This window comes from Physeter macrocephalus, chromosome 9, assembly GCF_002837175.3.
Source record: "Physeter macrocephalus isolate SW-GA chromosome 9, ASM283717v5, whole genome shotgun sequence".
Taxonomy (NCBI): domain Eukaryota; kingdom Metazoa; phylum Chordata; class Mammalia; order Artiodactyla; family Physeteridae; genus Physeter; species Physeter macrocephalus.
The window spans coordinates 21,451,295-21,470,447 of record NC_041222.1 but is presented as its reverse complement, the minus strand read 5'-3'; the positions used below and the strand labels follow the sequence as shown (position 1 = coordinate 21,470,447).

General features: G+C 33.3%; 1 protein-coding gene across 1 annotated transcript; it reads left to right on the top strand.

Annotated features, from left to right (window-relative positions):
* The first annotated feature begins 736 nt into the window (after nucleotides 1-736).
* On the top strand, nucleotides 737-18,693 carry CYLC2 (cylicin 2). Its single transcript, XM_007120071.2, is given in 5 exon segments — nucleotides 737-771; nucleotides 14,370-14,410; nucleotides 15,732-15,853; nucleotides 17,537-18,659; nucleotides 18,662-18,693. Coding segments are annotated over 5 exon segments (1,335 nt in total). The 5' UTR covers nucleotides 737-754.
* The last annotated feature ends 460 nt before the right edge of the window (nucleotides 18,694-19,153 follow it).

Below are 19,153 nucleotides of genomic sequence, written 5' to 3'. Positions count from 1 at the left end.
TGTGATAAACCATAATGGAAAAGAATGTGAAAAAGGATATACATATGTATACTGAATCACTTTGTTGTATAGCAGAAATTAACACAATATTGTACATCAACTACAATAAAATTAAAAACAAACAAACAAACTACTCTTTAGGGGAAAAAATGTCAGTTGAAATTCCCCAAAAGGAGCTAAATAATGGCAACATTTTCAAATATTACTCTAGTCGTGTTTTTATTCATCTATTTGTGGGGTGGAGTGGTAGGTAGAATTAAAATTGTCTAACTCAGCTCTGTCAGTAAGTTGGTAATTTTAAAAATCACCTATCCTTCTTTAAAACCGTGTATCTATGAGCAACCCATAAGGTTACAATGGGAAAAGGCAATGTAAAGTTATGCAAATGATTTAACAAAAGATACATGAATGTCAGGGAAGTTAGGATTACAACCAAGCTTAATAGATAAATGTTTAAATTCATCCTTTTCATCAGTAAATTAAAACTATATGAAAAATTGAAACAATCTGTTTATTAATATGTAAAATCAATTGGTTATTTTGAAACTACCAGTTGTATTTAGTCAGTAATAATGAATGAAAGTAAACACCAATATTAGACTGAATATTAGAGAACATAAAACACAAGTAATAGTGGCTCTCCTTGTTTTCCCCTTTAACTCTCAGTGCTCTTGGCCTCTTTATGATGTCACCTCTCAACATCACTAATTTGAACTCACAGTGCTTAAGTCCTGGCAAATCATAGGTGGGGGAAATGTCTGTACCAAGACTGTAAGTCCTCTTGTCAAATTTTATGTTTTAAAATAACTGAAATGCTCTAGTTAACTTTACATTTATTCCCTTTAATGTAAAGAGATGTTTGTTATATTATTATTATTATGACACCGACAAACGAGAGTGTGTGTTTAGCAGACACTTATGTTCTCAAGCAATATAATAAGTTGTTCTGATCCAAGACTTAACTAATTCATTCACTTGGGTAAAATATATACATGGCTATGGATAATTCTTTTTCTATATGATTCTTCATTTTTTTATCATATTGTATTTTGGATCATATAGAATGAAAGAATTCATGACTGACATTCAGATAACTATCATCTCCTTAGAGGCCATTTGGAAATTTATAAGAACATTTTTTTTGGTCACAGTGACTAAGGAGTGCTGCTGAACTTTAGAGAGCATGGGTCAAGGGTGTTAAACCTTTGGTAATAAGTGGGGCAGCCCAACACAAAGAAGAACAACTAAGCACTAATTGTATCCCCTTGAGAAATATTGAGTATGCAAAAGTACTTTGCAATGAAAAGCAGACTATGCAGACATGGGAAGTTTGATGATAATAGTGTCCTTATTCTTAATTTATCTTGTGTTAAAGTGAGGTAGGAAAATAAAACCTTTCAATTATGTATACATTTTTACTGTGAAGACATGGAACAAAGGCAAAGGCATGTAACTCTGAAATATTAAGGAAAGTGTAACTGGGTTTTCTTTGGACACTACTGTTAAAGAAAAGATAAAACACAAATCTTGAAAATAAAACAGGCTTCCCTGTGCCTACCTCATTATAATACAATCACTACTTTAAAGGACAATCTTTAGTAAAATGTTTTACTGTATTTGTCCTGATTATTTTAGATGTTGAATGACTTGCTCACTATTACACAGTAATCTCTGCTTGGGAATACACCATGACAGAATAACATCATATTGTACTTACTTTAAAATGTTTAAGCACAATAAAATATTGATTTCATTACTACTATCATGAGGATTGTATAGCTTTCAAAGAACTTCACCATAACGGTTAAAAACCTATTTTTGGTTTTACGACTATTTCTTTATGTTGTTCTCTACTGTAATCCCCAAACTCTTGTGCTATTGTAGAATAAAAGTGCGGTTGAATTCATAATCAAATGGCCTCATTGTTAGCCAATGAAGCCCACATAAAAATCCTTAATTATCATATTTATCATATTTCCTTAGGCTCAAGTGGCAACTTCCCATTCTCTTAACAGAGAATTTGAGATGCAGAAAATAATTTTCTGCTTGTCTTTCCTCTGAACTCTTCTAACAATGATAGGAACTTAATATTAGACTTACATTTCTGTGCCATGACTACCAACTTTGTACCTGATAAAGAAAATTCTCCTCTTTGAGCTCAGTACGCCCCCCAACCCACTTAATCTTCTTTAATACCTTTATTCATTCAAACCGCAACAACCCAACTCAAGAGTTTCACCTCTTCTTGCCTTTGTCTTCAATTCAGGTTGTGTCAGTCAACTCAATCCTTCCATTATTAACACTGAATAGGTCTAAGACATCTGAGGGAAGTGCAAGAGGTTTGCCCAAAGATTTGGCATCAGATAGTTATCTAAAAATCTGAACTTTAAAAACTTCCAGCATTAGTTTCCAGATCTCATATCCACTGTACATTTTATCTTTCTCTCCCTTGTGCTGCATTAATAAGTCCTCTCTTACTATCTTGGCCTAGGAATTCACCTTGATATAAAACAGGATTTACTGACCTTGGCACTATTGACATTTTAGGGGGGATAACTCTTTATTGGAGTTGAGGACTGGGTGGGGGGCAGGGAGGAATGGGGGTCCTGTGCATTATAAGATGTTTAGTAGCATTTGTGGTTCCCTATGTACTAGATGTCGGTACCAGCAAGTATGTGTGCACACATGCGCACAAACACACATGCACACAACTGTGACAATCAAAAATATCTCAGACATTGCAAAATATCCCCTGGGGGAGGAGATTCAAAATACACTCAGGTTGAGAAACACTGCTCTAGAAAATGTTAGAAAAAGCCAGGAAATCTCAGGATACTACACATAGAGCCATCCCTCAGCAAGAAAATAACCATGTGGCTCTTGACCTTTGCCTTTACATCGAGACCCCTCTAGCAATACAACAATGACTCAGCCCCCAGTCCGCCCCTGGAAAACTTTCTGCTAACTCCTTTGTGGCCTTATTTACTGTGCATCTGATACAGAATCACAAAATCCAGAGCCTATTGTCAGGATATATTGGGATATATATATATATATATATGAAATAGAATACTGCTCAGCCATAAAAAAGAATAAAATTGTGCCATTTGCAACAACATAGATGGACTTGAAGAGTATTATGTTAAGTGAAATAAGTCACATAGAGAAAGATAAACACTGTATGATATCACTTACATAAAGAATCTAAAAAATAAAACAAACTAGTGAATATAACAAAAAAGAAACAGACTCATAGATATAGAGAACAAACTTGTGATTACCTGTGGAGAGAGGGAAGTGGGGAGGGGCAATAAAGGGGTAGGGTACGAAAAGGTACAAACTATTATGTATAAATTAAGCTACAAGGATATATTGTACAACACAGGGAATATAGCCAATATTTTATAATACCTATAAATGGAGCATGACCTTTAAAATTGTGAATTACTATATTGTACACCTGTAACTTACATAATATTGTACATCAACTATACTTCAATAAAAAAAAAGACATCAACAAAATGAAACTGGAGGCAATATTACATTATTGAGAGTCCTCACCCTTTGAACTTATTATACATTTTTAAATCATATCCAAACAGAGACACTGTTAAAGAAAGGTAAAGGTGGGTGTATTTTGTACTTAAAGTTTTCAGACTAAAAAAAAAAAAAATCCCACAAAGTTGGTTAAATGTTTACCCTTTTAACAAAATACCTTTTTCTATTGGTAATATAGAAACAGATTTTTCTCTTAAAAAATGAACTCTCCATGTCTCCCATGTCTCCTACTTTGGGATCTCAACTTTTTATTCAGGAAAACCTAAAGCTAGCTTCCCTTTCTAAGTCATGAACATATTACATTCTACAATGCTGACAATGTGTATCTTCTTTACATAAAAAAGCTGACGGACAATGAGACTGATTTTGAAATGTTTAGATGTGTGGACCTGAAGTGAAGGCAGATTTGTGGCTTCTGTGTTCCATTTAATCTTAGTTAAGATGAAGTATTATTGTGTGTATATGTGTGTGTGTGTGTGTGTGTGTGTGTGTGCATTTGTGTGTGTATATATTCCAAGACCTTAATTCAAAAACTAGGCTTATCATAAAATAACAACAGTTTGACTTAATTGTTGTGTTTCTTCTTCTTTTTAGAGTAAGTAATTAAATTAGACCATCTTCACACTTTTGAGGGACTTTTTAAAAAGGATAGAAATAAATTTATAGTCACATAAAAATAGTTTTCAAATAAAAACCAATAAAACATACACTGAGAGTTCGTGGTTTTTTCATAAGAAACTTCAAGTATTGAATCTGAATGCATCCTGGTCTACAAAATTTCTTGACTGTCCCAGAGAGGCAAGGGGAGAGATGCTGTCACCAGCAGAACTAGACTTAGGGGAAAGAATGGAAAAATTATCTCTAGTCCTAAAAGATTACATTGATTTAACTGCTTATTACAAATGTAAATTTATATAGAGAGGGAGAACTAAGGTATTTGGATCATTGCTATTTTAGGAGTCCTATAAATTCTTCTAAGTAAAAATAAAACTAAATGTATTGAATTGTCACTAACTCTAACCTAACCAACCTTAAGAAACAAGAATTTTCAACCACACCATTAAGTTACATTTTGCCAGTTTCCAGTCAGTCCATTCTGCCTCTCCCCTACAAATGGCTGCTAAGTTACCATAGAAAATCTTGCCTATTCTTGAAATTAACACAAATTAAATCATAACATATATACTTTTGGGTTTCTGGATTTTTTTCTTTCAGTATAATATTTTTTTTTGGAGTCATCCATGTTTCCATGTTGCATACATCAGTAATACATTCCTTTACATGGCTGAGTAGTATTCCATTACATGAATATACCATATGTAGTTTATCCATTCTCCTGTTGATCACTTTAGTTTTGGATTATTATGGGTTACTTTAGTTTTGGGTTATTATGAATAAAGTTGCTATAAACATTTTTCCCAAGTTTATTGGAGATTTCTCTTGGGTAAGCTACTAGTGGAAATGCTGAACCATACATAGAACATGTGTATGTTTAACTTTATTTTTAAAAAATCAAGGGACTTCCCTGGTGGTCCAGTGGTTAAAACTTTGCCTTCCAATGCAGGGGGTGCAGGTTCGATCCCTGGTCAGGGAGCTAAGATCCCACGTGTCTTGCGGCCAAAAAACCAAAGCATAAAACAGAAGAAATGTTGTAACAAATTCAATAAAGACTTTAAAAATGGTCCACATCAAAAAAAGAAAACTTAAAGAAAAAATTTTTAAAAAAATCAAGTGGTATTCCAAAGTGGTTGCACCATTTGTACATCCACCACAGATGCTGAACATGTCAGATGCTCTATATTGTAGCTGATGACTGGTGTCATTAATCCTTAACTTTAGCTATTCTAGTGGGTTTAAGGGTTCTTTTACTTCTAATCAGATATATGTGTGTGTGTGTGTGTGTATATATTTTTTTTCCCTGTCATCTTTAATTTCCCTGAGGAATTTGTTTTTTTTTAGTTCACTTATACAGGTCTCACATATATGTCAATAAAATTATTTTAAAATAATTTTTGTTATTACAAATTATACTATTATATTGTTTTCTTAAATTTATATGCCCAACTTTTATAGTTATATAAATATAATTAGTTGATATAATTAGACCTTGTATCATATGATCTTATTATGTTCAATAAATATCTCTAAATTATTTTTTAGGTGTCATTGGATATTCTACTTACTAAACAATGCCCTCTGTGAATAAAGTACAATTTTACTTCTTCCTTACCATTTTAATGCTTTTATTGCCTTATGGAACAAAACAGCATCTGGATTACAATGCTAAATGAAGTGAGCATCCAGGCCTTGTTTATAGTTTATAGAGGAAAGACAGTCAATATTCCACCATTAATTAATTTGATTTTAATAGTAACTATTGTCAAGACTCATTTTGTCTATTTGAGGAAGATGCCTTCTATTCCTAGTTTTCTCAGAGTTTTTAATTATGAATGAATGTTACTCTTTTTCAAAACTTCTTCTGCATATCTTGAGATAATCAGATGAATTTTCTTATATGTTATTTGGAGTGATTACAATGATTAATTCATATATATTAAACCAACTAGTTTACATTGCAGGGAGTAAACCTCAATGATCATGATATGTTAGCCTTTTTATATATTGTTCAGCAAGAATAATTAATAAATTGTTAAGGAAGTTTTGCATCTATGTTAATGCATGGTATTAGTCTATAATATACATTTCTGGTATGTCCTTCAGACATTTTGGTGACAGGGTTATTTATATTGATCTCAAAAATGAGTTTAAATATCTTCCCGCTTCCTCTTGTTTCTGAAAAACTTGTGTAGAGTTGTTAGCATATTCCCTTAAGTTTTTAATTTGATTTATCAGTAAAACTCCATGGGCCTGTGCCTTCTTTTCTGGGAAGGATTTGATAGTGACTTAAATTTATTTAATAATTATAGGGCTATTCACATTTTTGTTGTTTCATCTTGTGTCAGTATTGGTAAATAAACTGAGTTTTACAAGGAGCTCATCTATTTCACTTGAGTTGCTCAGTTTATTATAATAAAATTGTTACTGATATTCCTCATTATCCTTTAAAATCTATATAATTACAAAACCTTCATCTCTCCAGATATTGGTAATTTGTGTGTTCTCTCTGTTTTTCTTCATCAGTTTTTCTAAAAGTTAATAAATTTTAATAATCTTTTCAAAAACAAATTTTGGATTTTTATATTTGCTCGAATTTGTTTTCTTTTAATTTTTATTTTATATTGGAGTATAGCTGATTTACAACATTGTGTTAATTTCAGGTGTACAGCAAAGTGATTCAGTTATACATACACATATATCTATTCTTTTTCAAATTCTTATCCCATTTAGGTTATTACAGAATACTGAGCATGGTTCCCTGTGCTATACAGTAGGTCCTTCTTGGTTATCTACTTTTAAATATAGCAGTGTGTATATGTCAATTCCAAACTCCCAATTTATCCATATGCCGCACCTTTCCTTTTTGGTAACCATAAGTTTGTTTACTATGTCTGTGTGTCTGTTTCTGTTTTGTAAATAAGTTCATTTTTATCATTTTTTTTAGATTCCACATATAAGTGATATCATATGATATTTGTCCTTTTCTGTCTGACTTACTTCACTTAGTATGATAATCTCCAGGTCCATGCATGTTCCTGCAAATGGCATAATTTCATTCTTTTTAATGGCTGAGTAATATTCCACTGCATATGTGTACCACATCTTCTTTATCCATTCATCTGTCAATAGACATTTAGGTTGCTTCCATGTCTTGCCTATTATAAACAGTGCTGCAATGAACACTGGGCTGCATGTATCCTTTTGAACCATGATTTTCTCCAGATATATGCCCAGGAGTGGGACTGCTGGATCATATGGTAGCTCTATTTTTAGTTTTTTCAGGAACCTCCATACTGTCCTCCATAGTGGCTATACCAATTTATATTCCCACCAACATGGTAGGAGGGTTCCCTTTTCTCCACACTCTATCCAGCATTTATTGTTTGTAGACTTTTTGATGATGGCCATTCTGACTGGTGTGAGGTGATATCCCATTGTAGTTTTGATTTTCATTTCTCTACTAATTAGTGATGTTGAGCATATTTTCATGTCCCTCTTGGCCATCTGTATGTCTTCTTCAGATAAATGTTTATTTAGGTCTTCTGCCCACTTTTTGATTGGGTTGTTTCTTTTTTTTTTTTTGATATTGAGCTGCATGTGCTGTTTGTAAATTTTGGAGATTAATCCCTTCTTGGTCACAAGGTTTGCAAATATTTCTCCCATTCTGTGGGTTGTTTTTTCTTTTTGCTTATGGTTTGCTTTATTGTGCAAAAGCTTTTGAGTTTAATTAGGTCCCATTTGATTCTTTTTATTTTTATTTCCATTACTCTAGGAGATGCACTGAAAAAGATATTGCTATGATTTATGTCAAAGAGTGGTTTTTTTGCCTATGTTTTCCTCTAGGAGTTTTATAGTATCCAGTCTTATGTTTAGGTTTTTAGTCCATTTTGAGTTTGCTCTTGTGTATGGTGTTAGAGAATGTTTTAATTTCATTCTTTTACATGTAGCTGTCTAGTTATCCCAGTACCATTTATTGAAGAGACTGTCTTTTCTCCACTGTATAGTCATGCCCTCCTTTGTCATAGAGTAATTGACCATAGGTGCGTGGGTTTATTTCTGGGCTTTCTATCCTGTTCCATTGATCCATATTTCTGTTTTTGTGCCAGTACTATATTGTTTTGATTACCATAGGTTAGTAGCATAGTCTGAAGTCAGGGAGCCTGATTCCTACAGCTATGTTTTTCTTTCTCAAGATTGATTTTGGGACTTCCCTGGTGGTCCAGTGGTTAAGAAGTGAATCCACACTTCCAATGCAGGGGGTACGAGTTTGATCCCTGGTGGGGGAACTAAGACCCCACATGCCGTGTGGTGTGGCCAAAAAAAAAAAAAAAAAAAGATTGACTTGGCTATTCAAGGTCTTTTGTGTCTCCATACAAATTAAAAATTTTTTTGTTCTAGTTCTTTGAAAAATGCCACTGGTAATTTGATAGGGATTGCAATGAATCTGCAGATTGCCTTGAGCAATATAGTTATTTTGACAATATTGATTATTCCAGTCCAAGAACGTGGAACATCTTTCCATCTGTTTGTGTCATCTTCAGTTTCTTTCAGCAGCAGCTTATAGTTTTCAGAGTGTAGGTCTTTGGCCTCCTTAGGTAGGTTTATTCCTAGATATTTTATTCTTTTTGATGCTATAGTAAATGGGATTGTTTCTTTAATTTCTCTTTCTGATACTTCATTGTTAGTGTATAGATATGCAACAGATTTCTGTGTATTAATTTTATATCCTGAAACTTTAGCAAATTCATTGATGAGCTCTAGTAGTTTTCTGGTAGCATCTTTAGGAGTTTCTATGTATAGTATCATGTCATCTGCAAAGAGAGACAGTTTTACTTCTTTTCCAATTTGGATTCCTTTTATTTCTTTTTTTTCCTCTGATTGCTGTGGCTAGGACTTCCAAATCTATGTTGAGTAAAAATGGTAAGAGTGGACATCCTTGTCCTGTTCCTGATCTTAGAGTAGATGCTTTCAGCTTTTCACCATTGAGTATGATGTTAGCTGTAAGTTTGTAATATATAGCCTTTATTATATTGAGGTGTATTCCCTCATTGCCCACTTTCTGGAGAGTTTTTATCATAAATGGGTGTTGAATTTTGTCAAAAGCTTTTTCTGCATCTATTGAGAAGATCATATGGTTTTTATCCTTCAATTTTTTAATGTAGTGTATCACACTGATTGACTTGAGGATGCTGAAAAATCCTTGCATCCCTGGGATAAATCCCACTTGGTAGTGGTGTATGATCCTTTTAATGCATTGTTGGATTCTGTTTGCTAGTATTTTGCTGAGGATTTTTGCGTCTATGTTCATCAGTGTATGGCCTGTAATTTTCTTTTCTTTTCTTTTTTTTTTTTGGTGGTATTTTTGTCTGGTTTTGGTATCAGGGCGATGGTGGCCTCATAGAATGAGTTTGAGAGTGCTCCTCCCTCTGCAGTTTTTTGGAAGAGTTGAGGATAAGTTTTAGCTCTTCTCTAAATATTTGATAGACTTGCCTGTGAAGCCATCTGGTCCTGCACTTTGTTGAGAGTTTTTTAATCACAATTTCAGTTTCAATACTTGTGATCAGTCTGTTCATATTTTCTATTTATTCCTAGTTTAGTCTGTGGAGACTGTACCTTTCTAAGAATGTGTCCATTTCTTCTAGGTCTTCCATTTTATTGGAATATAGTGGCTGTAGTAATCTCTTATGATACTTTGTATTTCTGTGCTGTCAGTTGTAACTTCCTATTTTTCATTTCTAAATTTATTGATTTGACCCCTCTTCCTTTTTTTCTTAATGAGTTTCACTAAAGGTTATCAATTTTATCTTCTCAAAGAACCAGTTTTTAGTTTCATTGATCTTTTCTATTGTCTTCTTCATCTCTATTCCATTTATTTCTGCTCTGATATTTATGATTTCTTTCCTTCTACTGACTTTGGGTTTTCTTTGTTCTTTTTCTCTGGAGTAATTGACCATAGGTGCGTGGGTTTATTTCTGGGCTTTCTATCCTGTTCCATTGATCCATATTTCTGTTTTTGTGCCAGTACTATATTGTTTTGATTACCATAGGTTAGTAGCATAGTCTGAAGTCAGGGAGCCTGATTCCTACAGCTATGTTTTTCTTTCTCAAGATTGATTTTGGGACTTCCCTGGTGGTCCAGTGGTTAAGAAGTGAATCCACACTTCCAATGCAGGGGGTACGAGTTTGATCCCTGGTGGGGGAACTAAGACCCCACATGCCGTGTGGTGTGGCCAAAAAAAAAAAAAAAAAAGATTGACTTGGCTATTCAAGGTCTTTTGTGTCTCCATACAAATTAAAAATTTTTTTGTTCTAGTTCTTTGAAAAATGCCACTGGTAATTTGATAGGGATTGCAATGAATCTGCAGATTGCCTTGAGCAATATAGTTATTTTGACAATATTGATTATTCCAGTCCAAGAACGTGGAACATCTTTCCATCTGTTTGTGTCATCTTCAGTTTCTTTCAGCAGCAGCTTATAGTTTTCAGAGTGTAGGTCTTTGGCCTCCTTAGGTAGGTTTATTCCTAGATATTTTATTCTTTTTGATGCTATAGTAAATGGGATTGTTTCTTTAATTTCTCTTTCTGATACTTCATTGTTAGTGTATAGATATGCAACAGATTTCTGTGTATTAATTTTATATCCTGAAACTTTAGCAAATTCATTGATGAGCTCTAGTAGTTTTCTGGTAGCATCTTTAGGAGTTTCTATGTATAGTATCATGTCATCTGCAAAGAGAGACAGTTATACTTCTTTTCCAATTTGGATTCCTTTTATTTCTTTTTTTTCCTCTGATTGCTGTGGCTAGGACTTCCAAATCTATGTTGAGTAAAAATGGTAAGAGTGGACATCCTTGTCCTTTTCCTGATCTTAGAGTAGATGCTTTCAGCTTTTCACCATTGAGTATGATGTTAGCTGTAAGTTTGTAATATATAGCCTTTATTATATTGAGGTGTATTCCCTCATTGCCCACTTTCTGGAGAGTTTTTATCATAAATGGGTGTTGAATTTTGTCAAAAGCTTTTTCTGCATCTATTGAGAAGATCATATGGTTTTTATCCTTCAATTTTTTAATGTAGTGTATCACACTGATTGACTTGAGGATGCTGAAAAATCCTTGCATCCCTGGGATAAATCCCACTTGGTAGTGGTGTATGATCCTTTTAATGCATTGTTGGATTCTGTTTGCTAGTATTTTGCTGAGGATTTTTGCGTCTATGTTCATCAGTGTATGGCCTGTAATTTTCTTTTCTTTTCTTTTTTTTTTTTGGTGGTATTTTTGTCTGGTTTTGGTATCAGGGCGATGGTGGCCTCATAGAATGAGTTTGAGAGTGCTCCTCCCTCTGCAGTTTTTTGGAAGAGTTGAGGATAAGTTTTAGCTCTTCTCTAAATATTTGATAGACTTGCCTGTGAAGCCATCTGGTCCTGCACTTTGTTGAGAGTTTTTTAATCACAATTTCAGTTTCAATACTTGTGATCAGTCTGTTCATATTTTCTATTTATTCCTAGTTTAGTCTGTGGAGACTGTACCTTTCTAAGAATGTGTCCATTTCTTCTAGGTCTTCCATTTTATTGGAATATAGTGGCTGTAGTAATCTCTTATGATACTTTGTATTTCTGTGCTGTCAGTTGTAACTTCCTATTTTTCATTTCTAAATTTATTGATTTGACCCCTCTTCCTTTTTTTCTTAATGAGTTTCACTAAAGGTTATCAATTTTATCTTCTCAAAGAACCAGTTTTTAGTTTCATTGATCTTTTCTATTGTCTTCTTCATCTCTATTTCATTTATTTCTGCTCTGATCTTTATGATTTCTTTCCTTCTACTAATTTTGGGTTTTGTTTGTTTTTCTTTCTCTAGTTGCTTTAGGTGTAAGGTTAGATTGTTTGAGATTTTTCTTGTTTCCTGAGGTAAGATTGTATTGCTATCAACTTCCCTCTTAGAACTTCTATTGCTGTGTCCCATAGGTTTTGCGTCATCATGCTGTCATTGTCATTTGTCTCTAGGTATTTTTTTAAATTTCCTCTTCCATTTCTTCAATAATCCACATTGTTTAGCCTCCACAAATCTGTGTTTTTTACAGTTTTTTTTTTCTTGTAGTTGACTTCTAATCTCATAGCCTTGTGGTTGGAAAAGATGCTTGATATGTTTTCAATTTTCTTAAATTTACTGAGGCTCACTTTGGGGCCCAGCATGAGATCAATACAGGAGAATGTTCCACAGGCATTTGAAAAGAATGTGTATTCTGCTGCTTTTGGATGGAATGCTCTAAAAATATCAATTAAGTGCATCTGGTCTAATGTGTCACTTAAGGCCTATGTTGCCTTATTGATTTTCTGTCTGGGTGATCTTTCCACTGATAAAAGTGGGGTTATATTTGCTCTAATTTTGTTTTCTCTTTCACTGATTTTTCTTGCTTAAGCTTTATTATTTTCTCCCTTTGACTTTAGTTTGATATTTTCCTAATTTTAAAGCAGAAATTTACAACATTGATTTTAAACTTTTTTCTAATAAAATGCATTAAAGCTATAAAGTTCTGTCTATGTACTGTCTGCAGTATTCCACAATTTTTGTTATAAATTATTCTCCATTTGCTTCTTTTTCATAAGTGTGCATTGTGAATTGTTTGACTGCTGGTTATTTAGAAGGAGATGTTTATGTTTCAAATGTTTATGTACTTTCAATATACTGTTGACCCATGAATAACATGGGCTCTAGGGGAGCCAATCCCCCCAAAGTCAAAAATCCACACAGAACTTAATAGTTGGCCCTCCAAATCTGTGGTATTACATTCAGGGATTCAACCAACCACAGATCTTGTAGTATGGTAGTATTATTGAAAAATATCCACATATAAGTGGACCCATGAAGTTCAAACCCTTGCTGTTCAAGGGTCAACTGTAATTTTGTTATTGATTTTTAATTCAATTGCTTTATGATCAAAGACTATTCCTCAGAGATTACACATAAATTAATGGACCATGCCTATGTACCACTTTTTAAATCTCAAATTTAATAATATTGTTTCATGACATAGTTCCTCTTTCAGAGCATTTAGAAAAGAGAAGTTCATAACCATAGTTGAAAATCAAAATTTCTTCAGCAGTGTAAAAATGTAGATTGGCTAAGTTTAAACCTAGAGATATAGTAGGGTGAGTAATTTTAATGCATGCCCTCAGTTAAGAAATCACTAGACCAGGTAACTTATTAGTCAACACATCCTGAATTTTATTCAATTAATTCATCCAAATTTTTGTAGAGTGGCAAAAATGTGCCAAGTTTTTTACTGGGAACAAAAATTTTAATGAAGGTATCAAGATATTTTTGTACTGCACTTTATTCTTAATATTTATGTAACGTTAAAATAAGGAAAACACTGTATGAGCATGTGTGTTTTTATGTGTGTGTGTATGCGTGTGTGTGTAAGCCCCAAACTCACTCATGATCAACAATGACATTATTTCTGTAATATAATGGGATGATATATAATAATATTTCTTTAACAGATCTTAATATGTGCCTCCATTACGAATAAATAAGAATTAGATATAAAACTCCCCTTTGTGAGAATAAACATGCTCATGTAGTACTAAGACAAATGGAAATTTATAAATAGAAACTACTTTGCAACATAGTTTTATTTCTTATATTTTCCTAGAGAAGAAAAAAAGTCAAAACCCATATCAATGCTTGTGATATACACTGACAAACACACACACACACACACACATTCACAGACAGACATGCTTGCCATTGAGTGATTTGGATTTTGTTAAATTCTGAGATTATTTTGAGGATCTGATCTCACCTAGGCATAGTGTTTTTAAGATGATGTCTTATAATTCTTATAATGTGTTATAGTTCAATTTTAAGAGAATTTGGAGCATAAAGTGGGGAAAAATTCAATCATGGTGTCACATTAAAAAGCCCATAAATGTCCATATTTCAGATATGCATTTTGGTGATTTTTTTTAATGTTTTTATCCATCTTGTTTTAGTTATGCTGAAGTTTGTGTTAAAAACACATATTTGCTCATTTCTATTTTTCTAGGATGAAGTAATCTTACATAATAATAGAGATCTAAGAATGTAAAATATTTCTCTAGTTGGTCATGGCAAGTGTATGTATAGTAATGATCATTAAATAGAGTGATTTTGTATAAATTAATTAAAACTTTCCCCTCTTATTTTAATAGCCAAAAAATAAACTTTGGGACATATGATAATTACATCCCAGGTAAGAAAGTTCAATTTTTTTAAACAGGTATGATTAATTTTAGGGATAAGTGATAAACAACAGCTGTCATGGAGTATTATTAAAAATCAGCTTTTAATTTTCCTAAGCACCTTTCTCATGGGCTCAGTGAATACCTTCTAAAGATATTTTGTCTTAATATCCACAGAAGATTAAGTGAATATGTTCAGCACCATAAAGGTGGACATATTTACAGGTTAGAACTCAAACAGTTAGATAATCTTACAGTTGAACGGCAGTGTAAAAAAATGGATAAATAACTTCTGACCTGTGTCAGGAATGTCTTTTGCTACATTGCTGATAGTCTATATCAGACATATAATTGGCAAAAAAATTCATTACTTGACAAGGCCAGTCAGTCTGATGGTGAAGGACTTCTTATATCAAGTAATCAATTTTATCTCATATATTAAACTTAAATATATCTTTCATTCTGCATATTTTCTCATTGATCCTGATTCTATCTTTAGGAGACTCACAGGACAAGTCTATTTTCTCTTATATACAGCATTTTTGTACATACTTAAATAGATGAGGATATCTCTCTCACAGGTCTTATTGGTAACCTAAATATTTTTAACCATTTATATTATAGTTTCCACGTAACTCGACCCTCACAATCACAATTCTGTAGGTACTCTTTATTTATCGATTTTCTTCATTAGTATGCCACCGATGACAATGCAGTTCTTGTGTGTATGACATTTACTCTTGTAGCTTAGAATATGGTTACTAACTAAGGGGATCTTAAGTGTTAGCCTTTATATTCAGTCATATATTTACTGAATATTATAAATAGGAACTGTGCTAAGTACTTTGGGAGCTAGCTACCATAATTTCTGTTCTCAGTAGAATTGTATTCTAACCAAAAGAGTATAAAGCAAAAATCTAGATTGGAAGAGATAGAAAGATTAAAAGGAAACAGTAAAACTGTTTTTTTCCATTTACATTACTGACTATATTAGTTTCACAATGACTATATAATTAACTACAAAACTAGTTAAAATTTTAAAAAATCAAATTTTATTTTCTCATATTAATAGTACAGAATTTCAAACATTACCAAATACATGAAGCCATAATTTGAATCATTTATTTATTAATTTACATATGATTACTTACTGCCATTTTATTTTTTTATTTTTTATTTTTTCTAAACCAAACCAAATTTATTTACGAATTATTAACCTCTTGACAGTACTTGGGCAATGGGAAAGAATGGGCAAAAGAAACTCACAGCCATTTTAGATCTGATAAAATTCTATTTATTCTGAAGTGTATGCTTAATGTTTTCTTATTTTAGTCAGTGAATTAAGTAAAAAATCATGGAATCAGCAACATTTTGCCCTGGTATTTCCCAAACCACCACGGCCAGGAACAAGAAGGAGATCAAAACCTTCCCAACTACAAGACAAAACAGTTCCTGTGAGTATTGAAAAGATCACCTAATTTTACTGGTAATAATCTTGTGAAATCATGTACAGCTATATATGTTACAGATCATCATTGACCAATGGGATTTCTGTGATGATGGAAGTATTTTATATCTTTGAATTCCAATTCCAATATGGCTACTGAACACTTGAAATGAGGCTAGTGCAAATGAGCAATTGAATTTTACATTCAATTTGATTCAGTTCACATGTGGCTTTTTTTTTTTTTTTTTTTTTTTGTGGTATGTGGGCCTCCCTCTGCTGTGGCCTCTCTCGTTGCGGAGCACAGGCTCAGGACGCGCAGGCCCAGTGGCCATGGCTCACGGGCCCAGCCGCTCCGCGGCATGTGGGATCCTCCCAGACCGGGGCGCGAACCCGGTTCCCCTGCATCGGCAGGCAGACGCGCACCACTGCGCCACCAGGGAAGCCCCACATGTGGCTTTTAAATGTCATATTGTACAGCACAGTTAAAGGTAACTCAATTCTACTACTTGGAGAAAGTAGATATATTTAATTTGCATTTCAGTGTATAAAAATTATTCCCTTATTTCATATTAAATATTTGCTCAGCAATCCCACATTATAGAAAATGTGTATCCAAGAAGCACAGAAATCTGGAGATCCTAAGGCTACAGTTAGTATGAACATTCAGAAAATATTCCCCAGTTGGAGAAACCCCCTCATGAGAATCATGGAGTTACATTATACACTAAGGAAGTTTCAATGCTTTCTCACTTCCTATAATATAGAATTCCAGATTTTGAATATTAAAAGATTAATATTTCCCAATGTTTCTGGAATCATCAAGGAATATGAAAATGTTCCAAGAAAAGTTTTCACAAAATAACATACCATCAACTCTTGTTTATTTTAGGGAATATATTTAATCAGCAGTTACCTAGGTTTCTTCTGTTTTCCCATCTTTTTAAAATTTTCCTTTCTTTCTTTATTAAATTTATTTTTTCAGCCATTAACATTCTTTCCAAAATTTGCTATTTTTGCAATTAAGTTTTTAAAAATATTTGATTAGGAGTTGAAAACAGAATGTACCATTCTGCTCAAACTAATGTCCACTGAATGTTATAGCTTTCATTATTGCAGTTTCCTATCTGATACTCAAATTATATCTTGTCAGGCAGAGGAGTATTAGGCTTTTACTTTTAACCACAGGTAGCATTCTAAATTCCAGAGAGTTTGAATGTGACAATAGAGACCAGGATATGCCTGAACATGAAACTCTTAGATATTAGAGAATAATTAGTTTCTGAGTTAGCACAGAAATGGAAGGTGGGGAAGACATTCCAAGAAATCTCAAGAACACAGAGTAAAAAAACAAAACACAAAAACAAAACCTAAATCTCTCATGATTGTGAAGAGAGGTTCTGATTTGTCATTAGTCAGTGAAGTTCTGTGAGAATTTTAACATAAAATCTTGAGGGAATTATGAAGATCCTCTAAATTAAAATTAGGCCATAAATGAGTCATGGCTGTCCTTTAGTACAAAACAGGAACAAAGTTGAAAAAGCATAATAAACTATGCAATCTACCATTTACCCACTATTTATCAAAATCTAAAATCTTTTCATGGTTGAAGTTAAATTTATTCAGTATCTGGTAATAAAAGCTGTGTAACTCACACACAAGTTGTTCATTATTATTCTAACCAATATTTCAGAGATATGATGAAGACAAATTAAGGGGAGCTCATAAACCACCATTATGGATGCACCGTTCTTTAATGAGAATTTCTGAGAGACCATCTGTTTATTTAGCTGCTAGGAGGCAGCCTCCACAGAAACCAGCTCGACACTCCAGGGAGGATGCTAAAGATGTAGCAAAACCTTTATCTCCATCAATAATTAAGAAAAGTAAGGAAGACAAGAAGGACAAATCAGATTCAGAAGCAGAGTCCACAGTTTCAGAGGAAAAACTTAGGAAAGGTTCAAAGAAAGAACCAGGAGCTAAAGAAGAGAAAGCAGATGCAAAGAAAGATGCCAAAATAGAGAAAAAAGGTTCAAAGAAGGGCAAGGAGTCAGTTACAGAATCTGAAGATGAAAAAGCAGGTGCAAAAAAAGGTTCTAAAAAATACAAGAAAGGTTCAAAGAAGGACAAAGACTCAGCTACAGAATCAGAAGGTGAAAAAGGAGATGAAAGGAAAGACTCTAAAGAAAATAAGAAAGGGTTAAAGAAGGGCAAGGAGTCTGATACAGAAACAGAAGGTGAAAAGGGAGATGCAAAGAAAGATTCAAAAAAAGATAAGAAAGGTTCAAAGAAGGGCAAGGAGTCCATTACAGAATCAGAAGGTGAAAAAGGAGATGCAAAGAAAGACTCTAAAGAAAATAAGAAAGGGTCAAAGAAGGGCAAGGAGTCTGATACAGAAACAGAAGGTGAAAAAGGAGATGCAAAGAAAGATTCCAAAAAAGATAAGAAAGGTTCAAAGAAGGGCAGGGAGTCTGGTACAGAATCAGAAGGTGAAAAAGGAGATGCAAAGAAAGATTCCAAAAAAGATAAGCAAGGTTCAAAGAAGAGCAAGGAGTCCATTACAGAACCAGAAGGTGAAAAGAAAGATGGAAAGAAGGATAAGAAAGGGAACAAGGATTCAAAGAAACCTGGTGAGAAAGGAGATGAATCAAAGGACAAGAAAGATTCAAAGAAGAAGGAGAGTAAAAAAGATAAGAAAAATGAAAAGCAGCCCAGTGAGGCAGATAGTGAGTCAAAAGATGCTGCCAAGAAAGAAAAGAAAGATGCCAAGAAAGAGACTGACACAGAATCTGCTGAGTCAAAGAAAGATGCTAAGAAGGAGCAAAGAAAGATGCCAAGAAGGGCAAGTAGGCCTTGGATGATAATTCAAAAGAGTATTTGATGGAACAATTTTAGTAGTCTGAAACTGAATATATGAAAAGGGGGATTCAAAGAATTAATGAAATAATTTTTTAAATGGGGGAAAGAAGAACACAAAAATGGGCTCAGAAAACCTTCATTAAAAATATAAGAAAGATGTTAAAAGGACTTGGAGGATACTTATGCTAAATTTGGGGATATGAAGAATTCAATGAAAGATCCCTAAGAAAGATTCATAAAGAATATTCAGAAGTTAATGATATTGAATCTGTGGATACAAAGAGAAAAAAAAATCAACAAAGGCGTCAAAAAAATTCAAGGATGTAGATATTGAAACCATAGATTTAAACAACCTGAAATTGCACCCACAGATTTAAATAAAGAACCATAGGAGTCATGAGAGGAAGTCAAACAAATTTCATAAAGTCTACTTTCAAATGAGTACAAATAC